Genomic DNA, 19724 nt, shown 5'->3' with positions numbered 1-19724 from the left:
TGTGCTTTGTGCAGACTCCTGGCCCACCTGTTGTGTTTAATTACATTAAGTGAGAGTGTGGTCTTTCTGCTTTCCTTTGATTCTGTGTGGGGATGTCCCCCCCCCCCCCCCCTTTTTTGTTACAATAACCCGCTCTGACACGCATATATTATTCACTGTACTGCTTAATACAGGACAGACTTCAAGTAGGACAGAGTTCCTACAGTCTGCGTTATGAAGTCGATGGCATAACAACGGCCCTTGTTGCATTAATGGGTCATTGTTTGCATCACAGAGACTGTAATTGTACCTGTGAAATAAGTTGTGCCTGTGCTGTCTCTTCTCCCGTCTAATACTGTAACTTCTTTTTTTTTTATCGAATGGCCTTGCTCTCAACCAGTGAAAAGCTCGGGAGAGCTTAAATCCAGAGGGGTTAAATTATTACCAGGAAAGGACAACACTAACAAACTCTCTTTGAGTAAGTCTTTTATTTTCTCTTATGCAAATGTCTTTCATTGTTTTGTGTTGTTTGGGTTTATTCGGGGCTTGCGTTGTGGGTTCTGTGTTATTTTTTTGCCTTTTTCCTTTTTCTGTTGCTGCATCGTTCGCTCAAGGACCTTACAGAGACAGTACCGCGTTCCACTGAAGTGCGGTCCCTTTTCACTTCAACGCTGCCGTCTGGCAGAAACTGCAGAGCAATTATCTGCTACAATCCCTCCTCATAAAGTCCGATACCTAATCAAGGGCCCAAGTCTGAAAAAAACATAAACTAAATCTAGACACTTGAGTGGTACCTGGTTGTAATCTCTATCACGACCTTAAGTGCCCTTATCGAATTCCGCCCTCCTTTTGTAAGGAGACGCAAACAATGCAGAGGCTTTGAATAAATATAATATAAATATAATATATAAATCAGGCTAAAAGACCGCGTGATTACCGCTGCGTCAAAGCAGCCATAACACTATTATAACCCACGATAATTAACTTGAGTGGTTGTAATTGAGAAAGAGCGTTACCCGCTTTGAATATTTACGATTCCTTGCGTCTGATGTCTTAATGCCAGAGTGATATCACCCTTTTCCTGGATTTCATTTCCAGCCAACTTCTTTATTTGATTCCTTCTTTTATTTGCCACAATATCTTGCCATAGAAATGTGGCTTTTTTTTTTTTTATTCATATACACTGACTTTTATTCATGGAAACCTGTGTATTTTCCTAGGTATGGAATATATTTAATTCCATCTGGGAGGCTTTTATCTGGGCTACGGAGACCATTAGTATGTATGGAAAGCTTTGCCGAGTGAATATTGCGGCTCCTGCGATGTAGTTGGAGGTTATTTAATCCTCTTTAAGTCCCTTTTGGGCCCAGATAGATTTCTTCTATTACGTCTGGTGAGGAGAAGAGGCCTTGCCTTTTCCCTTTTGTTCACTTTGATAACTCTCATGTGGGGCGGAGGGTTTGAACGCAACACCGTGGGCAAGAAATGAGGAGCGCAAAGAGCAGACGAATCCCCCATTGCTTTGAGGAGGATGAGATCTCAATGCACTCCCCTACTTCACATTCAACGCCTTCTTTAAATGAAAAGACAACCGTACAAACAACCTAAAGTGTTGTTGACACATTGGCAGGAAACCCAAAACAGAAAGGGGTGGAGTTATGCCTTATTTCCTGTCTCGTAGCCTAGCTAATTCGGAAGGGGATTTTAAGAAGTGTATTTCTACTGTGGCTGGTGGGGGTGTTGGCTTTGGAACCTTTATAGGCACTTTAAGTAGAGCTTCGGTGTCCGAATGTGATGTGGTTTTATGTTTCTAATCTCTTCCCACCTGGAAAAGCGAAGTTATGGTGGCCAACTTTGTTTTTACAGTTAATTAAGCGCTTGAAGATCGCTGCCTCCAACGTCACGATTGATTGACGCAAATGAGTCGCAAAATAACGTGAAATGCCCAGTTCCACAAGATTTGGGGCTGGTTTGCGATGAGTCCCTAGAATGTTAAACTCAAGACTGATTTTGTGAGACTGTGGCGTTACTCAAACCGCCAGACGTATTAATCTCGGGCACGAGGAGAATGTACCCTTTTCCCTCTAACTCCCTCTCTCTTCCCCTCTCTGTCTCTCTGTCGTTTCCTCTCCAGTGAATGAAGGCGGAATCAAGCAGGTGTCTAATTACTGCCCCGACCCTGGGGAGCCCGAGAATGGCAAGCGGATTGGCACCGACTTCAGGTGAGTCCGCAGCTCCTATGAACGGGCTGAGGTAGAACCGTCGGTCCAAAGGGAAGTGGTCATGTGATGGCTCCTGGCGACCCTGGGGTCTTCCGTTATATATCCCCTCCAATGCCTTTTAGATGAAGCTGATTAAACCTTAATTAGCTAAGTTTAATTAATAAATAAATACGTTTTAAGGTTCTGTTTGTGTTTCTCGAAAAGTTGTAGGCATTAATACTTATTGCTTACTTGTAAATATCTAGTTCTGTTTTTGGTGATTTATTAATTTGTTGTTGGAGTGCCAGTTTTTGGTTTGTAAGGGGGATTTATATCAGAATATAAAGTGTGTTAGATTGTAACAATGTTATAATCCTCAATAATTGTGTGCCAGGGTTCAGAATGAAATTACTTTTAACACACACACACACAAACGAACAAACACACACACACACACACACACACACACACACACACACACACACACACACACACACACACACACACACACACACACACACACACACACACACACACACACACACACGCGCGCGCACATCTACACAGACATGGACACACAACTACACAGACACACACACACAAACAGAAGAATATGTGTACATAAATAATTCTGCAGCAGTTTCTTTCTCACAAACGAATGCATATCACACTTGAATAATGCATCAGTTTATATCACCTCGGCAGAGACAGACGGATCCAGATACTCACTCATACCCAGCAGCACGTTAAGGGAGTCTTCTCAGTGAGCAGGATGACCGTGGGTCTGAAGATACCGGCCTGTAGATAACTGCCCTGTGATCTCCCATGAGGTCTTCTCTCAAGTTCCTTGCTCCCCATGGAACCCCTTCATGCTTTCCGACACACGCACACGCACACACACACACACACACACACACACACACACACACACACACACACACACACACACACACACACACACACACACACACACACACACACACACACACACACCAACTCTACTGGTTCACTGGCTACTACTCCCAACCAAGAGTACATTAAATCTATTTTTCTTTCTGTGCAGAACCAGCCAGTGAACTGGGTCAGAGAGAGATGAAAGCAAATCCGTTTCATTACACTTTTGACTTTGTTCCCTGAATTATGGACTCTGATGCCACGCTGGGAACGAATACACTCATGACTCTTGAACCGAACCTACACACACCGTCCAATAGGAACCTGTTGGCCAATCTCCACAGTGCGAATAATTGCAACACAAATTGTTTTTCTCGCTCGTGGAAAATTCTGTTCCTGTGAATGTTGTCATTTTCCATAAAAAGGGAAATAATAACGGGAGACGAAATTACTGTTTGGTTTTCTCCAGCACCGGAGCGACGGCTCAGTTCACGTGCAACGAGGACCACGTGCTGCAGGGCTCCAAGACCATCAGCTGCCAGCGCGTGGCCGAGGTGTTCGCCGCCTGGAGCGACCACAGGCCCGTCTGCAAGGGTGAGAGGGGGAGGGTGAGGGAGGGAGGGAGGGGGAGACATGGAGAGAAAGAGAGAGGGAGAGAGAGAGAGAGAGAGAGAGAGAGGGAGAGGGAGGGAGACATGGACAGAGAGAGGGGGAGACATGGACAGAGAGAGAGGGAGACATGGACAGAGAGAGAGACGGGGACAGAGAGAGGGGGAGACATGGCCAGAGAGAGAGACGGGGACAGAGAGAGGGGGAGACATGGCCAGAGAGAGAGACGGGGACAGAGAGAGGGGGAGACATGGCCAGAGAGAGAGACGGGGACAGAGAGAGGGGGAGACATGGCCAGAGAGAGAGACGGGGACAGAGAGAGGGGGAGACATGGCCAGAGAGAGAGACGGGGACAGAGAGACATGGACAGAGAGAGAGACGGGGACAGAGAGAGAGACATGGACAGAGAGAGATGGACAGAGAGAGAGAGATGGACAGAGAGAGATGGACAGAGAGAGAGACATGGACAGAGAGAGAGACAGGGGGAGAGAGAGAGAGGGGGAGAGAGAGACATGGTGGACAGAGAGAGAGACGGGGGGAGAGAGTCATGGACAGAGAGAGAGACATGGAGAGAGTGAGAAACTGGGGGAGAGAGACATGGACAGAGAGAGAGACGGGGGGAGAGAGACATGGTGGACAGAGAGAGAGACGGGGGGAGAGAGACATGGACAGAGAGAGAGACGGGGGGAGAGAGACATGGACAGAGTGAGAGAGGGACGAGACATGAGGAGAGGAAGGGTTGATTAAAGCTGAGCCTCCGGACAACGAGCTCCTCGCTGTGATGGAGGAAGGAAGGGCCCCGTTAATTATTCATGGCTCTCTCTGTCGCAGCCGCGTTCTAATTTTACTATTTGTAAAAAAAAAAAAGAATGAAAGGAGGAAAAAAAAGTTAAATAAATAAAACCAACGTGTTATTTGATTCACCTCACGTTGCCCAGAGCTCCTTTCTAATGTGACGGATGGGAACAGTGATTACAGAGCTGGGGTTAGCGGGGACTTCAGTGCCACGGCCAGGGTGCTGTTCTGCTCATGTAATGTGGACTGGTAGAAAGGTATTTGTTTAATGGTAGTAATTAGGGTATTGTCATGTCTTTAAGTAAATAACATAAAAGTGACCCTTTCTCACCTTTCCCTTTCCTAACTTACCGTCAAACTTTAGGAACACGTATTCTGAGGTTGAACATTAAATGTAAACTTTATGATTACAAATCCACCCAATATACCAGCTGGTGTGTAAGTGTGTGCGCGTTTGTGTGTGTGTCTGTTTCCGTGTGTGTGTTTGAGGGTGTGTGTGTGCGCATGTCTGTGTTTGTCTACGAATGTCTGTGCACTTGTGTGTGTGTGTGGGTGGTTGCATCTATGTGTGCGCATGTCTGTGGGTGTGTGTGTGTGTGTGTGTGTGTGTGTGTGTGTTTGTGTGTGTGTGTGTGTGTGTGTGTGTGTGTGTGTGTGTGTGTTTGTGTATGTGCGTGTGCGTATAACCGACTCTGTCTCTGTGTGTATGTGTACGACTCTGTGTGTGTGTGTGTGTGTGTGTGTGTGTGTGTGTGTGTGTGTGTTTGTGTGTATGTGTGTGTTGTGTATGACTCTCTCTGTCTGTGTGAGCAGTGAAGACCTGCGGCTCAAACCTCCAGGGCCCCTCGGGGACCTTCACCTCCCCCAACTTCCCCATCCAGTACGAGAGCAACTCCCAGTGTGTGTGGATCATCAGCGCCAGCGACCCAAACAAGGTAAAACCCCGGGGAAATGAGGCCCGTTCTATCACAGGGACCTGGGGCTGATGGCAGAACGGGCCGGTGAACACCGTAATCCCCCACCAACACAACCAAAGGCCAGTGTGCCGTGCAGGCGGTGGTGGTCGGGCTGTTCAGGAGAAGTTTCTTGTTGGCGGACATGTTGGGTTTCGCCTTCAGCCCACAAGGGTTAGGTTAAGACCAGTGCGGGCTCTCACTGCAATAAGCCATGACAAAAAGAATAATAATGTACACACATTTTTTTTGTGCTGTGCTTCTGCGTGCGTCCTAATACCAGCGTGATATCACACTTTACTTGTGCTGCAAATTCTATTTGCAGCACTATTTTCTGTTTTATTTAAGAGCATATAAATATGTATTTATATATTTTTATAACATTTTCATGATTATTATCATTGGAGAAATAATGTGCAAAAATACTGACGGCACAATAGTGTTCTGTTATAAAGTAATCAAAACCGTGGGATGACATGGTAGGCGGCGTTAGCTCATGATTAATCTAAGATGGAAATATCGACGGTAGGCAATCTATTTTTGTTTAAATTCTCATTCAACACGTACTGGTAGAATTGGTATCTGGGGCTGTCACAGGCCAATAAGAAGCCTACCTAATAGTTTCATATGGTCCAAATTAAATGATTGGGTGACCTATCTGTCCGTCGAACTACCTCCCGGGCTACCTGCACACACTCTACACCTGCACTCAGCATGCCTGACTGGAGTCTTCCACAAGGCGAGGCAGACCCAGTGCTCAAGCTAGCAAGCGAATCATGTGTTTGGGGAAGTGGCTTACTCTGGCTGGCTTATCCAAGTTGCCACCCTGGATTTAAGAGGGAAGGTGACTTCATAACAGAACACAGCCTATATATTTGATTGTGAAGAACAGAGGCAACAGTTTAATTAGACCTTGAGGTTGCGTTGGCTATAAATTGCAGATTGAAAACTGTATGCGCTGACATTAATGCAAAAGAGATTTAGCTTGAACCCATAGTGCGCTTGCATGCTATTTCTTGTTAGGCTGTGTGGCTTGCACTGTTTCTGTTAGAATGCATGCACCCGAGACATACTGCAGTCCCTGATCAACCTTAAACCTCCCTCTGCCCGTGCACATCAGCACCGTGCATACACTTACACATCACCACCGTGCACACACACACACACACACACATCACCACCGTGCACACACACATCACCTCCGTGCACATACACACACATCGGCACCCTGCACACACAAACACATCAGGACTGTGCACGCACGCACGCACGCACACACACACACACACACATCAGCACTGTGAACACACACATACACATCAGCACTGTGCACACACACATGCAGCCACACATCAGCACTGTGCACACCCATACAGATCAGCACTGTGCACACACACGCAAATCATAATTTTGCACATAAACAAACACACATCATTGTGCACATATACACATCAGCGCCGTATATCCACACACATCAGCAACGTGCACACCCACTCACATCAACGTAGTGAGACTCACACACACTTAAGCGCTATAGCTTTAGAACTGATATGCCATTTTGTTTTGAAGCGGCATGTGCAGATTGGAATAGAGACAACATCTAACCCGCCATGACTTCAGACAGTCACAATAGGCCCAGTAATCTGGAGCGTTCTGGTTGTTCTGAGCACAAGCGTGGGTTGTGTAACACACTGCCACGTTGAAATCCTTGAGATCACAGAGGTGTTCCTGCGACCGCTTCGCTGGAGGGCTCTGGTTCATGTGTTGCGGTGGCGTTAGTTCTGCTTTACAGGACTTAAGCAGCATTGGCTACCTGGGTAATGGTGCAGGATGGCTGGAAGCTGGAGGTGGTATTGGCTCCTCTGCCCAGGCACCTGCTAGATCTATCCATATCGAACGCGATTGTTAGTGTTTGAACTGCGTTGTGTGCATGCAACTATTGGGTTAAAAAGAAACGTACTTAGCTTTGTCTAGTATCTTATCCTAGTTATCTTTTTGTGTACGGGGAATGGGTTAACCTAACAATTGTTAGTGCTTGGCACTTGGTTCTATGAACATCCTTACTGTGCCTACGGCGATATATTGTATCTCTTTCTTCTGACAAATGTACTTATTGTAAGTCTGTTCGGATAAAAGTGTCTGCTAAATGCCCTGAGTGTAAATGTGTTAAGGAGCGAGTGTATTCATCTGTTGTAATCGACAATTTGGCGAGGGTCATCATTTGCCCGAAACTGACCTCTAAATGCTAATGAATGGGATCATGAAAAATCTTTACAGCTCGCTGTAAAGTTTCGTTTTTTTTTTTTAAAGAGTCTGCATGTTATTTACAAGGGCAGGATTTTCATCGCAGTGATGAATTAGTGCAGTTGTAGTGGAAATCCCAGGATAGCGTGAGTCACAGAAGGTTAAATGAACCATTCTAGCTCCAATGACTGAGCATATTAGCTCCTCAGCAATTAGCATATAATGTAAATGCATCGCGCTTCTTTCCTTTTTATAGTCGCTGAACGGCTGAACTACGACCCTATAACTCTCACCTGTGAAACATTTCTCTTCGGAAAGTAGGTGCATCCTCCAGCATCATTTTTCTTCCCGGGCCTATCTTTTAATGGCTGCATTAAAGGTCCCATATTATTATACGACCAGGTGTGAGTGTGATTAGCCATTACAAGCCGTTTGGAAAATCTGCCTCTTCCTGTGTTTTAGTGACATCACAATAAGGTGTGTCCACCTAGATGTATGACGGATAGATGAGCAACCTTTGCTAAAGTCCACTGGGGTAGGCTGGTAGACTGATCTATTCAGAACACATCTAGGTTGACACACCCACTTGTGATGTCACCAGATACAGAATTTCAAAACGGCTTGTAACGGCTAATCAAACTCACATCTGGTGGTATAATCTGGGACCTTTTATGTTTTTTGGGCGAGGATAGAGGTGAAACAGGCTACAATATAACCGTGTCTGCTCCCGAAATCTGCCATTGTTTCTCTGCCATCAGAACGACATTCGTACGCAGCGGGTGCATAATCACTTTCACTTTCATTATCGACGGACTATGGCTGTTGGCAGCGCCCGGTTGGCCGGCGTCCTCGTCGATGGGGAAGTGTTATGGAGGGAGGTGGCGATTGAATGTGATCACACAGTCCCCCAAAGTGAAGAGGTCAAAGCTGTTCAACTAATGCTAATTATTTGCTCTTCAACAAAACATCTGGCTCGAATCACTCCTATCGGGGTGCTCTACAGACGGCCGTGTTCATTGTGGTGTTAGCTCACTGTTAATAATAACCCACTGATGCTCATAGAGCTCTCTCAATGGCGGCCGAGTGCCAACCGAAAGAATGAAACGTTAACCAGACAACGGAAAAAAAGTCCCAGACTGTTGAGTCGGTCTGGTATTTTTGTCTGAATATTATTATGATAATTTCTTTGTAGGTGAATTACAACCACTTCGGCTTTTCTGTGTAGTCTGCAGAGATTGGCTTTCCCGGGGCCAGATAGTAGAAAGCCAAAGACTAAACCGTACTCTTCTTCCATTTGCTGCCGGCGTTAATAACTGCAGCAACATGGCGCCGTGTGTGTAGGAGCTGAGCCTGTGTTTGGGGTAAAGCCTGTGTTTGGGCAGGGATGGATTCTACTATGGCTGCTGTCGGGCAACCCTTGTTTCCCTCATTGGAAGTGTTTGCAACCGCTGCCAACATAATCACAGAGCAGGCTTTAATTTTCTGGTTTTATGTGCACTTGGAGGGGAGAATGTAGGGAAAGGATCCGGGACAGCAGCGGCAGCTGACAAAGATTTATAAGCGCAGTACGCGAGCAGGCAATTATTTTTGGTCAACAGAGACTCTAAAATTCCATCTGACTGTGATTGTGTCTCAATATTTGATTTCTGCCTCCAAAACGAATGTGAAGTCATGCCACTGTCAATTTGTTCATTTCCCCTCTGAAGATTGTTTGTGGTGCCCTTTGGATGCGGGGGGGGTGGGGGGGGGGGGGTTGGTGAGGGGGAGGTTATGGCAGGGAAACAGAGTATGCTTCACTCTCTTGCCAAGGAAATAGATGTGTTGTGGGAGGATTTTTGCCAGGCATTTGGCTCCTGACTTCCTCTTATTCTGCTCGCCTCCCTGAGATTTAGTTAGTGTCTGCATTATTCATTGAGGGTCTGAATGTGCCTGAATGCATGGGAACGCATCAGAGTTGATGAGATCGGAGGTGGGGTGGGGGGGGGATAGGTGAGGGTACTAGAGAAGGGATTTAGTTGCATTGTCTGATCTGCGGTGGTCTAAAACATGTTTAAAATATGTATAAGTAATATGTAAAATATGCGTATTCTGCCTAAACAGACTCGCCTCAGCTTTTTGGCAAACAGTTTCTCTCCAAGGACGGCTTATGGAAATGATTAGCTGTTTGTATGTTTTGAATCTCATGCATAAATGCCGGATGATTAAAATATCATATCAGGGATCATTTGAAATTAATGCTGAACTTGCAAAGTTGGTTGAGGGGATACTTAAAATATAATAAAGACATTTTTTATGTCAAGAAATTTAAGCCGCGATATTAAAGCCAAAGGGAATGGTTTAATATAGTATATTAGTATTCTGATTTTAAATTAACCTTCTCACAGGTTATCCAGATCAACTTTGAGGACTTTGATCTGGAGATCGGCTATGATTCGCTGACCATCGGCGACGGTGGGGAGGTTGGCGACTCTAAGACGGTCATTCAAGTGTAAGTAGTTCATATTCAACCCATCCCACGGGCCTCAAACCACCATTTGAATGGTAGAACTAAAAATAAATCATTAAAAATTAAGTCATGTTTTGACGTCAAACTGACAGAAATTACTAGAATATCTCTCTCCAAACCCTCTTTCTAAATGTTGAAACCAATGTACCCGCCACTCTCAGTTCACTTGATACTTAAAAATAGATAACGCTGCAATCAGGACACATTCAAAATAAAAGCGTGGATCTCTTTCCGACCCCTGCTGTGTCTTTGTGCCGCACCTTCCCTGCAGGTTGACCGGAAGCTTTGTTCCTGACCTGATTGTCAGCTTATCCCATCAGATGTGGCTCCATCTCCAGTCTGATGAGAGTGTGGGCTCCATCGGATTCAAGATCAACTACAAGGGTACACTACCTGGCACTGATAGCAACGGCTGCTCGGTGTGGCTCTGTGCAGCCAGTCAAACTTGTCCTTTCCTCTATTCTTTTTTTTCTGGCGCTCTGTCTGTCTTCCTGTCGTCCTCCTGTCATCATTCTTTCTGTCTGACCGTGTGTCTGTCTGTCTGTCAGTCTCTCTGTCTTTGTCGACATTCCTTCTGTCTGTCCGTCAGTCTTTCTGTCTTTGTCGTCTTTCTTTCCTTCTGTCTGTCTGTCTGTCTGTCTGTCTGTCTGTCTGTCTGTCAGTCTTTCTGTCTTTGTAATCATTCTTTCTGTCGGCCTCTCTGTCTCTCTGTCTTTGTCATCATTCTTTCTGTTGGCCTCCCTGTGTCTCTGTCAGTCTCTCTGTTTGTCAGTCTGTCTGTCTTTCTCTCATCCGTCTGCCCATCCATCCGTCACCTTCCTCGGTTGAAAAGGACCCGGACTTCCAAAAACCCTTTTCGGAGCCAAGGGGATTAGACTTCTGCACTCCTAAAGATAAAGATGACCTCACCACAAATACTTCCTCAGACGCTCCGGATCCCTCGCCCCTGCATTATACACATTGCCATTCCCCCCCCTCCTCCTTCCTCCAATGTTCTGCCTGGCTTCCCCCGCAGAGATTGACAAGGAGAGCTGCGGTGACCCGGGCACTCCGCTCTACGGCTACAAAGAGGGCGGGGGCTTCCTGAACGGGGACGTCCTCCGCTTCGAATGCCAGTTTGGCTTCGAGCTGATCGGCGAGAGAACCATCACGTGCCAGAACAACAATCAGTGGTCCGCTAATATCCCCATCTGCATATGTGAGTGGAGGCGGCGCCGCGCTCTGATGCCAACGCAAATGTTAAAGCAGTTATCTGTGGGGGGAGGTGGGGGTTATGGGGGGGGGGGAGGAATATGCTTTGATTGAGATGTAGCCTGGATGTGTGAATGAATAACACAGCGACGTATGTATGTTTGAATAGCACTTTGACATACTCGTTTTTGATTGACGTTTGCATTGAGGCCATTTAGCAGATGCTTTTATCCAAAGTGACTCCCAACCATCATACACTTATATCGACGGCGGGGTCAGCCATGCAAGTATTACACACACATACACACATTTAGGGAGGAGTCAACCATGCACGTATTACAGACGCATATACACGCGTCTTGCTCAGGGACACCTTGACACTCTGCTAGGAGGAACCGGGGATCGAACTAGCGTCTACCTTCTGAGCTTAGCGAACGGACCACACCCGTTATCCGTTTATATTCTTGAGCCCATCCGTCCTAAAGAAGAATCTTCCCTCCTTCTATCGCTATGTAGTGCCCTGACCGGTCTTGGCCCATGACTGGAAGTGTTTTAGTGTTGGAAAGCTGTTGTCTTCTATTGTATCGTACCACTCCACTGGAACCATTTGGCTGCCATGAGGATACTGTGGTTTGCTCCACTGCTGCGGCAAGTGTGTGCTCCACTTGCCGCTCTCTTGTCATTGTTCTTCACGCTTCGGCTTGCTCCGTGTAGCCGTGGAGCACTCCAAAAACACGAACCCGGGGGGTTTAGATGCGTTGCTCGAACATGTTTTCGTATTATACCTTTTTTCCTGGAGGGAGGGGATGGAAAAGAACTTGGCAAACCGCGTTTTAAAAAATCGACAGTTTTATTCTGTCTCTCTCGGTCTTGCCTCTAAACTCTGTTTCCAAATGTTCAATCTAATCTACCCCCCGCCGTCAGTTCACTTAATACTTAAAGGTGACATATTATGCCACCAGGTGTGAGTGTGATTATCCGTTACAAGCCGTTTTGAAAATCGGACTCTTCTGCCATCCCAAGTGGGCGTGTCCACATAGATGTATGACGGATAGATGAGCTACGTTTGCTACAGTCCACTGGGTAGGCTGGTTGACTGATCTATCCAGCACACATCTAGGTGGACGCGCCCACTTGTGACGTCAGAAGAGGCAGATTTTCAAAGCGCTTGTGACGACTAATCACACTCACACCTGGTGGTATAATTTGTCACCTTTAAACAAGAACCCTGTAATCAGGACACACTCGAAGGAAAGCGTGGCTTCCTTTGGACCCATGCTCTGTCTTTGCCCTGGACCTTCTCTGCACCCCCTCTTCTCTCTTTTCCCTGTCGTTTCTCAGTACCGTGTTTTTCCTACGTTTAAAAAAATCTAAACCGTTTTGTTCCGTCTCTCTTCCCGCCCTCTTGTCTCTCTCCCCTCCCCCCCCCCCCCCCCCCGCCCCCAGTCCCGTGTTTCTCCAACTTCACGGCGCCGATGGGCACGGTGCTGTCCCCGGACTACCCCGAGGGCTACGGGAACAACCTGAACTGCGTGTGGCTCATCATCTCGGAGCCGGGCTCGCGCATCCACCTGGCCTTCAACGACTTCGACCTGGAGCCGCCCTACGACTTCCTGACCATCAAGGACGGCGGCGAGCAGTCGGGCGCCACCATGCTGGGACGCTACTCCGGGGCGGAGGTGCCCTCCCACCTGACGTCCAACAGCAACGTCCTGCAGCTGGAGTTCCAGGCAGACCACTCCATGTCGGGCCGCGGCTTCAACATCACCTACAGCAGTGGGTCAACGTGTGTGTGTGTGTGTGTGTGTGTGTGTGTGTGTGTGTGTGTGTGTGTGTGTGTGTGTGTGTGTGTGTGTGTGTGTGTGTGTGTGTGTGTGTGTGTGTGTGTGTGTGTGTGTGTGTGTGTGTGTTCGCTTGAATAACATTGCGCTAATATTGTTACACGAAAATGAATAACATAAAAGCCACAGAACAGAAATAGGTTTACCATAATAACATATTGCTCCTTTGCCGACCATGTCCTTATTGACATTTATACACTTATCCCATAATGGTTGAAAGGAAAGTGCCGACAAGCAGTACAGGATATATGTCACCCTAACCTAAAGTAGCTGTTATTATCTTCAAAGGTACTTTAGGTTATAGATACATAACCTGCAGTACCTGATATCCTCTTCACAGGTACTTTAATCTATATGTATTTAACCTAAAGCACCTGATATCTTATGCACAGGGACTTTAATATATAGATATATAACCTAAGGTACCAGATATCATCTTCACAGGGACTTTCATCAGGTATGAGAGGGGAACCGTAGCCTGGGATCAAAGACGATCACAGCAAAAAACATTTTTAATCTCCCTGCAAGAACCCCCCCAAAAACACTGAAAGAGCCGATACTTAGGTTGCGTAATCTCTCTCCTCTCCCTCCTCTCCTCTCCCTCCCTCCTCCCCCCCTCCCCCCGCCCCCCTCCCTCCCTCAGCGTTCGGGCACAACGAGTGCCCCGATCCCGGCGTTCCCATCAACGCTCGGCGCTTCGGAGACAGCTTCCAGCTGGGCAGCTCCATCGCGGTGGTGTGCGAGGAAGGCTTCATCAAGACCCAGGGAGCCGACACCATCACCTGCCAGCTGGCCGAGGGGAAAGCCATGTGGAGCGGACTAATCCCCAAGTGTGAAGGTACCCCCCCCCCCCCCCCCCCCCCCGCTAGCTCCTCATCATCATCGGCCCCCCGGACCCCCGGTTGAACGTAGTTTGTTGGGAGAGACTGGGAAACTGGGAATGTATAACACAGCGTCCAATGAGGATGCTAATCATCACAGAGAGCTTAAATCCCCGGCGGTCATCATAAAAAAAACTATAAAATTACGCAACCATAAAACATAGGCCTGATTTATTGTGACTGATTAATAAGATAATTAAATCTGTGAGTCAACCATTGCCTGAGTGCGGGTTAAGTGAGCAACACTATTCCGTAATATAATCAAAGCAGACTGAAATACTCCACAAAACAGAACTGACGAGCATCCTCTTTGCAATACTGCCGATATAGAAGGAAGATCCTATTTAATTTGATTATGTTATCCTTAATTTTTCTTTTTATGGGACATATTATAATTTGAAGGCTTCTCGTTAATCTTGCTGTTAAAGTTTCCTGCGGTTGCTAAAAGTCCTTCTGTTCTTTAATGTGTTTTTACTTCAGCGTCTGCTATGTTTATGTATAATCCCTCCATCTCTCCCTGTTTTTCGTCCAACACTCGCTGACTTGTTTGTGGTTGGGGCCGGGGCGGCCCCCTCTTTTAATTCTCTTCGACCTGCTCCTCGTTTTCTCCTCATTTGCCTCCCAAATTGCATCCCTGCCTCCCGCCTGATTGTCCCTTTATCCTCCGACTCTTCCCTCCCCTAATCTCCGCCTTACCTCTTACCTCCATCCCCACCCCCCCCCGCCACCCTTCTCCTCTATTCAACCCACCGGGCTCCTCTTCCCATCCATAAACTCCTTCCCCTCCAGTCCCGACCAATCACTCTCCATTCCCCTCCAGTCCCGACCAATCACTCTCCATTGTTCATTTTCTTCCATCTTTTATCCCCTCTCCCTATCTCCCCATCCTCCTTCCTCACCCCTTCTCTCAGCCCATTCTATATTCTTCGCTCCTCCTCAACACCTATGGCTCTCTCTCTCTGCCTCCTCGTCACTTCACTCCCCCTCTTACTCTCTCTCTCTCTCCTACCCTCCTTCCTCCCACTACTTTTCCCGTCTCCTTCACCTCTCGTCGTTGCCCCACCTCCTCCTGTCTCCTGCTCTCCTCCTTCACCTGCCTCCCTGGTTTATGTTTCTCTCTAGCACTTGCTTCCCTCTCTCTCTCTCTCTCTCTCTCTCTCTCTCTCTCTCTCTCTCTCTCTCTCCGTCTCTCTCTCTCTCTCTGTCTCTCTCTCTCTCTGTCTCTCTCTCTGTCTCTGTCTCTCTCTGTCTCTCTCTCTCTCTCTGTCTCTGTCTCTCTCTCTCTCTCTGTCTCTCTCTCTCTCTCTCTGTCTCTCTCTCTCTCTCTCTATATATATTGCATTGTGTTCCTGCTCCTCACCGCGGTGCCTCTGTGTCTGCTCCTCCCCTCCTCCCCCCCCCCCCCCTGCATGCAGCTCCGTGCGGGGGTCACTACTCGGGGGCCTCGGGGGTCCTGCTGTCCCCCGGCTGGCCGGGCTACTACAAAGACTCCCTGAGCTGCGAGTGGGTCATCGAGACGGAGGCGGGACGCTCCGTCAAGATCAGCTTCGACAGGTACGGAGGAGCGGCGATCCGTATGGGTTCGGACCGCTGGTGGGTGGGTGGGTGGGTGTGTGTGTGTGTGTGTGTGTGTGTGTGTGTGTGTGTGTGTGTGTGTGTGTGTGTGTGTGTGTGTGTGTGTGTGTGTGTGTGTGTGTGTGTGTGTCTGTGTGTGAAATATTTATATATGTTGACGTGTATGTACAGTATGTATTTTTTTGTATGTCCTTAAACAGCAACTGTCGATATTCGCTGCGATATTGATTGCTGAAATCCAAAGTTTAGGAGGAAATATTGTTGGAAACATGCCCAGATCTCTGCCCCCTCCAGCTAGTTAAAGTTTTAAGACATTTTGCTATACCAACTGTTTCAGTGTGCGTGTGCGTTTAATTGTGTTTTTACAAACAGCACTCCAAGTATAGAACATGCCTTCTTCTGAGCGTCCAAATGTAACCATTTTCTACTCTCCCTTAATTATATATTATTACCATGTATATCTATTTTCTTTACCTTGATTTCAGGTTCCAGACCGAGTTAAGTTATGACTTCTTGGAAGTGCATGACGGGCCCAACCTACTCTCCCCTCTGATTGGCTCATTCAACGGAACCCACGTGCCTCAGTTCCTGTTCAGCAGCGGCAACTTCCTGTACCTGCTCTTCACCACTGACAACAGCCGCTCCAACAGCGGCTTCAAGATCTTCTACGAAGGTATGAAGACAGTTCTCGCATGTACTCTGAAACGTCGCTAATATTTTGCCAGCCTTTTTCAGCTCAGAGGCTTCCACAGATCACACACATTTATATCTAATTTGGATCAATATTAACCCGGGTTCATAGTTATGGACAGGTACTCTCCGGTAACGACATTAAAAGCAGCTCACTATTAAAACACTGATTGAAATGGATTCATTCATTTTCAAAAGAAACACAGCGACGACTGACAGCTGTGGCATATTCATCAGAAGCAGGATTTGAATATCGGCTCGGGGGAGGTAATTGCGAGTGGGGCCATTATTTATGATGAATAGGGGGACCCTTTTAGATGGGGTTGCATTGAGAAACGAAGATGTCCTCGTTAGGCTAATCACGTTTTTCGTCAGTAAGCACGGAAAACCCGCCAAAACAAACCCAGAAACGCTGAAACTCATTTGAGATGAAAGAACGAGGATAACAACAGCCACCAAACTGGCGTTTCGCTCGCAGTCGAAGCGTGTGGCAGGTGACGGAGATTTGCGGCGCTCAGCCCAGCTCAGCTTGTCTTTCTGCACCGCAAAGGCGTTGATCTACGTGGTTAATCTCCGTCATTACTTGGCAGGCACGGGTCCACCGGCGTGCCTCATCCAGCACACCACCAACCACCGCTGGTGTATTTAGATCCATAGCCTAACCGTAATAAATGTTTCTATTTTTGGAAGTCCACCTTCTCGTTCCACCATCTGATAGTGTATCATGTTGCTTAGTGACACTTTTAGTGTGAAGTCCCCCTGTGTCCGGAAGTGTGGATGATCCACCAGACAGCGGTTCAGGTGGCTGAGTGAGGCCGAGATGGTTCACCATCTTAGGAACCGTCACGAACCGAGTGATACTGGCCTGTATTTAGGTTGACGAAGAAGTTGGCTGCATTGTTTGGGGGGGGGGGCTCTATTGAGGATTCAGCAGAAAGTCTCCAAAGCCCACTGTTGGCAGGCCAGTTTGTGTGGGAAGAGATTGGGGGGGGTAAATTAAACAATTCCGGTTGAATCGCGGTTACAATAGGCTATTGAACTGAGCCTTCTGCCAAGGATACGCATTATCCCAGGGACAGAAAAACGCTGAATCAAGTCCTCGAAAAAACGAAACGGATTCATCACTTCTCGAAGACGGTCATTACCACGAAGAAAGAGAATCTGCACCAGGGCTTATGAAGGAAGAGCCCAACTCTCTATTTGAGGGTTTGTTTCCCCCCTTAACAAAGGCCTTTATTGAATGCTGTTCACGCGGACCATGATCGGTGATGATAATGACGTCCCCCTGACGCTTTCCATCGTCTCTTTGCTGAAACAGGAGCCCAACGGCCTAGCAGTGTAGGGCTGGCGTCTTCACTGTCTCCTTGCTGTGACTTCACTGACTCCTCGCTGTGTCTTCACTGACTCCTCGCTGTGTCTTCACTGACTCCTCGCTGTGTCTTCACTGAGTCCTCGCTGTGTCTTCACTGACTCCTCGCTGTGTCTTCACTGACTCCTCGCTGTGTCTTCACTGACTCCTCGCTGTGTCTTTACTGTCTCCTCGCTGTGTCTTCACTGCTCTCCTCGCTGTGTCTTTACCGCTCTCCTCACTTTCTCTTCACTGTGTCCTCGCTGTGTCTTCACTGACTCCTCGCTGTGTCTTCACTGTCTCCTCGCTGTGTCTCCGCCGCTCTCCTCGCTGTGCCTCCACCACTTTCCTCCCCGTGTCTCCGCACCCCAGTGTGCACACCGCAGGAGGGCTGGAATCAAAGCCGCTTCTCACAAGAAGACCTTCTTTAAGGAGCCCGGACTCGCAGAGAAAACAAGTGGGGAGTGCTGCGCGTGGCGGGGGTGTCTATTAAAACGCCTGACCCTCCCCCCCTTGCCTAGCCCCTCCCTCCTCCCCCTTCAATCCCCCTAATAACAACTGTCAAGGCGACCCTTGTCTGTCAGCTGAGGGATTTGGTACTTTAAGCTCTGCCTGCGACTTACAGCTTCTGTATATGGCTGTCACTCCCCCGAAACCGAAAGATACTCCAGGCTTTGACAGGCCTTGATTTATTATAGGGCCAGAGGGCAGTGTTTGTGTGTGTTTGTGTGTTTGCGTGTGCTTGTGTGTGTGTGTGTGGGGTGGGGGTCTTTGTTTAATCCCTGGTCCGGGGTGATCCCCCCCATGCTGATGTCTTTGAGGAAATATCCCCTCAGACACTTGATCATCGGCTGTTTGTCTTCTCGTTCTCATTAGCCCCGTAACTTTTGAGCAGATGGTCACACTCTGCGCCTTCCCCTGATTTAGCACACATCTTAAAAAGCATTTAGGTACGAGGCTCACTCTCAAGTCCCGCTTAGCATCCTAATGGCTGCCCTACTCCGCTAATGCGGAGTTATTTCAAAGGTATCATTTGGATATTTAAATTAAAAGTAATTAAGAAGCTGTTCCCGCCTGCATGCCTAGAGAGAGGCAGGGCTCGCGTTTGCAGTTTGACTTTCAATGGTTATTTCGCTTTCGGTGTGGCAAATTTTTTTTCTCAAATCCTGTAAACACACTACTCCAGCACTACTCGGGGGTTCCATGCATGGACTTTTCCTCTACAGTTCTCACGCTAATAAAGACGAGTGTAAATTGTTGTAGGTGTCAAGTCAAGTGTCGGGAGGATATCTCGTGGAAACAGACGGAGGGAGGATGTGTCTGCATGCGCCCAATCAGGCCTTTTGTGTTCTGCTGACAGGGTTGCAAGGGAGCAAAACCGAGGGCCAGGGAAAAGCTAGTAAACATTCACTTTAGTCAGTTTCGCTGTTTGCATCAGACATGTATAAAGGCTTGCGTCAAATGTTTTGGGTTGGACACACACACACACACACAGACACACACACACACAGTGAAAACTGTTTTTAAATGTGCCTTATAAATACATTTTACTTACTTACTTACTCGCACACGCACACGCACACGCACACACACACACACACACACAGCCATGAACACACCTGGATTAACAAAAAATAGTATTGCATCGGATTGAACCTTTTTTTATTCCACAATGTCGGCCCCGTCGTGAATGGCGGTCTGTCAGTCATCAGTTATTAGATCTGTGTTAATAACCGAATGGAGCCTGCTAGTGTCTGCTTCTTAATATGTTCCCTCATATCGGCTCTTGTGCGGGTTTTCTGTTCTGGTTATGAGGCGATCAAAAAGCAATAACGCACGATAGCATTAGGCTCACAATTATGTGCGTTATCGTCTGGTGGCTGAACTGCTTCAGGGGGGTAGGGGGTGGGGGGGCGCCTGCCCACGTCATTCGTCCGTGGGTCATAACAAGAAGGGCTGCTCTGGAATGTATGGATCAAAGTATAGTTGAAGAAAAATGATCAAATACTTACAAATG

At 47.5% G+C, this 19724-nt stretch overlaps 1 protein-coding gene across 1 annotated transcript in view; it reads left to right on the top strand.

Annotated features, from left to right (window-relative positions):
* The window catches only part of LOC130392233 (CUB and sushi domain-containing protein 3-like), a 232674-nt gene that overhangs the window by 46480 nt on the left and 166470 nt on the right, over positions 1 to 19724 (top strand). Inside the window, 11 exon segments of the mRNA XM_056602701.1 lie at positions 380 to 457; positions 2114 to 2201; positions 3544 to 3668; positions 5292 to 5413; positions 10060 to 10163; positions 10453 to 10565; positions 11197 to 11379; positions 12819 to 13148; positions 13857 to 14051; positions 15510 to 15648; positions 16155 to 16342. Of these exon segments, the coding sequence (XP_056458676.1) occupies positions 380 to 457; positions 2114 to 2201; positions 3544 to 3668; positions 5292 to 5413; positions 10060 to 10163; positions 10453 to 10565; positions 11197 to 11379; positions 12819 to 13148; positions 13857 to 14051; positions 15510 to 15648; positions 16155 to 16342 (1665 nt within the window).

This window comes from Gadus chalcogrammus, chromosome 11, assembly GCF_026213295.1.
Source record: "Gadus chalcogrammus isolate NIFS_2021 chromosome 11, NIFS_Gcha_1.0, whole genome shotgun sequence".
NCBI classification, from domain to species: Eukaryota; Metazoa; Chordata; class Actinopteri; order Gadiformes; family Gadidae; genus Gadus; species Gadus chalcogrammus.
This window is presented reverse-complemented; position numbering and strand designations above follow the sequence as displayed.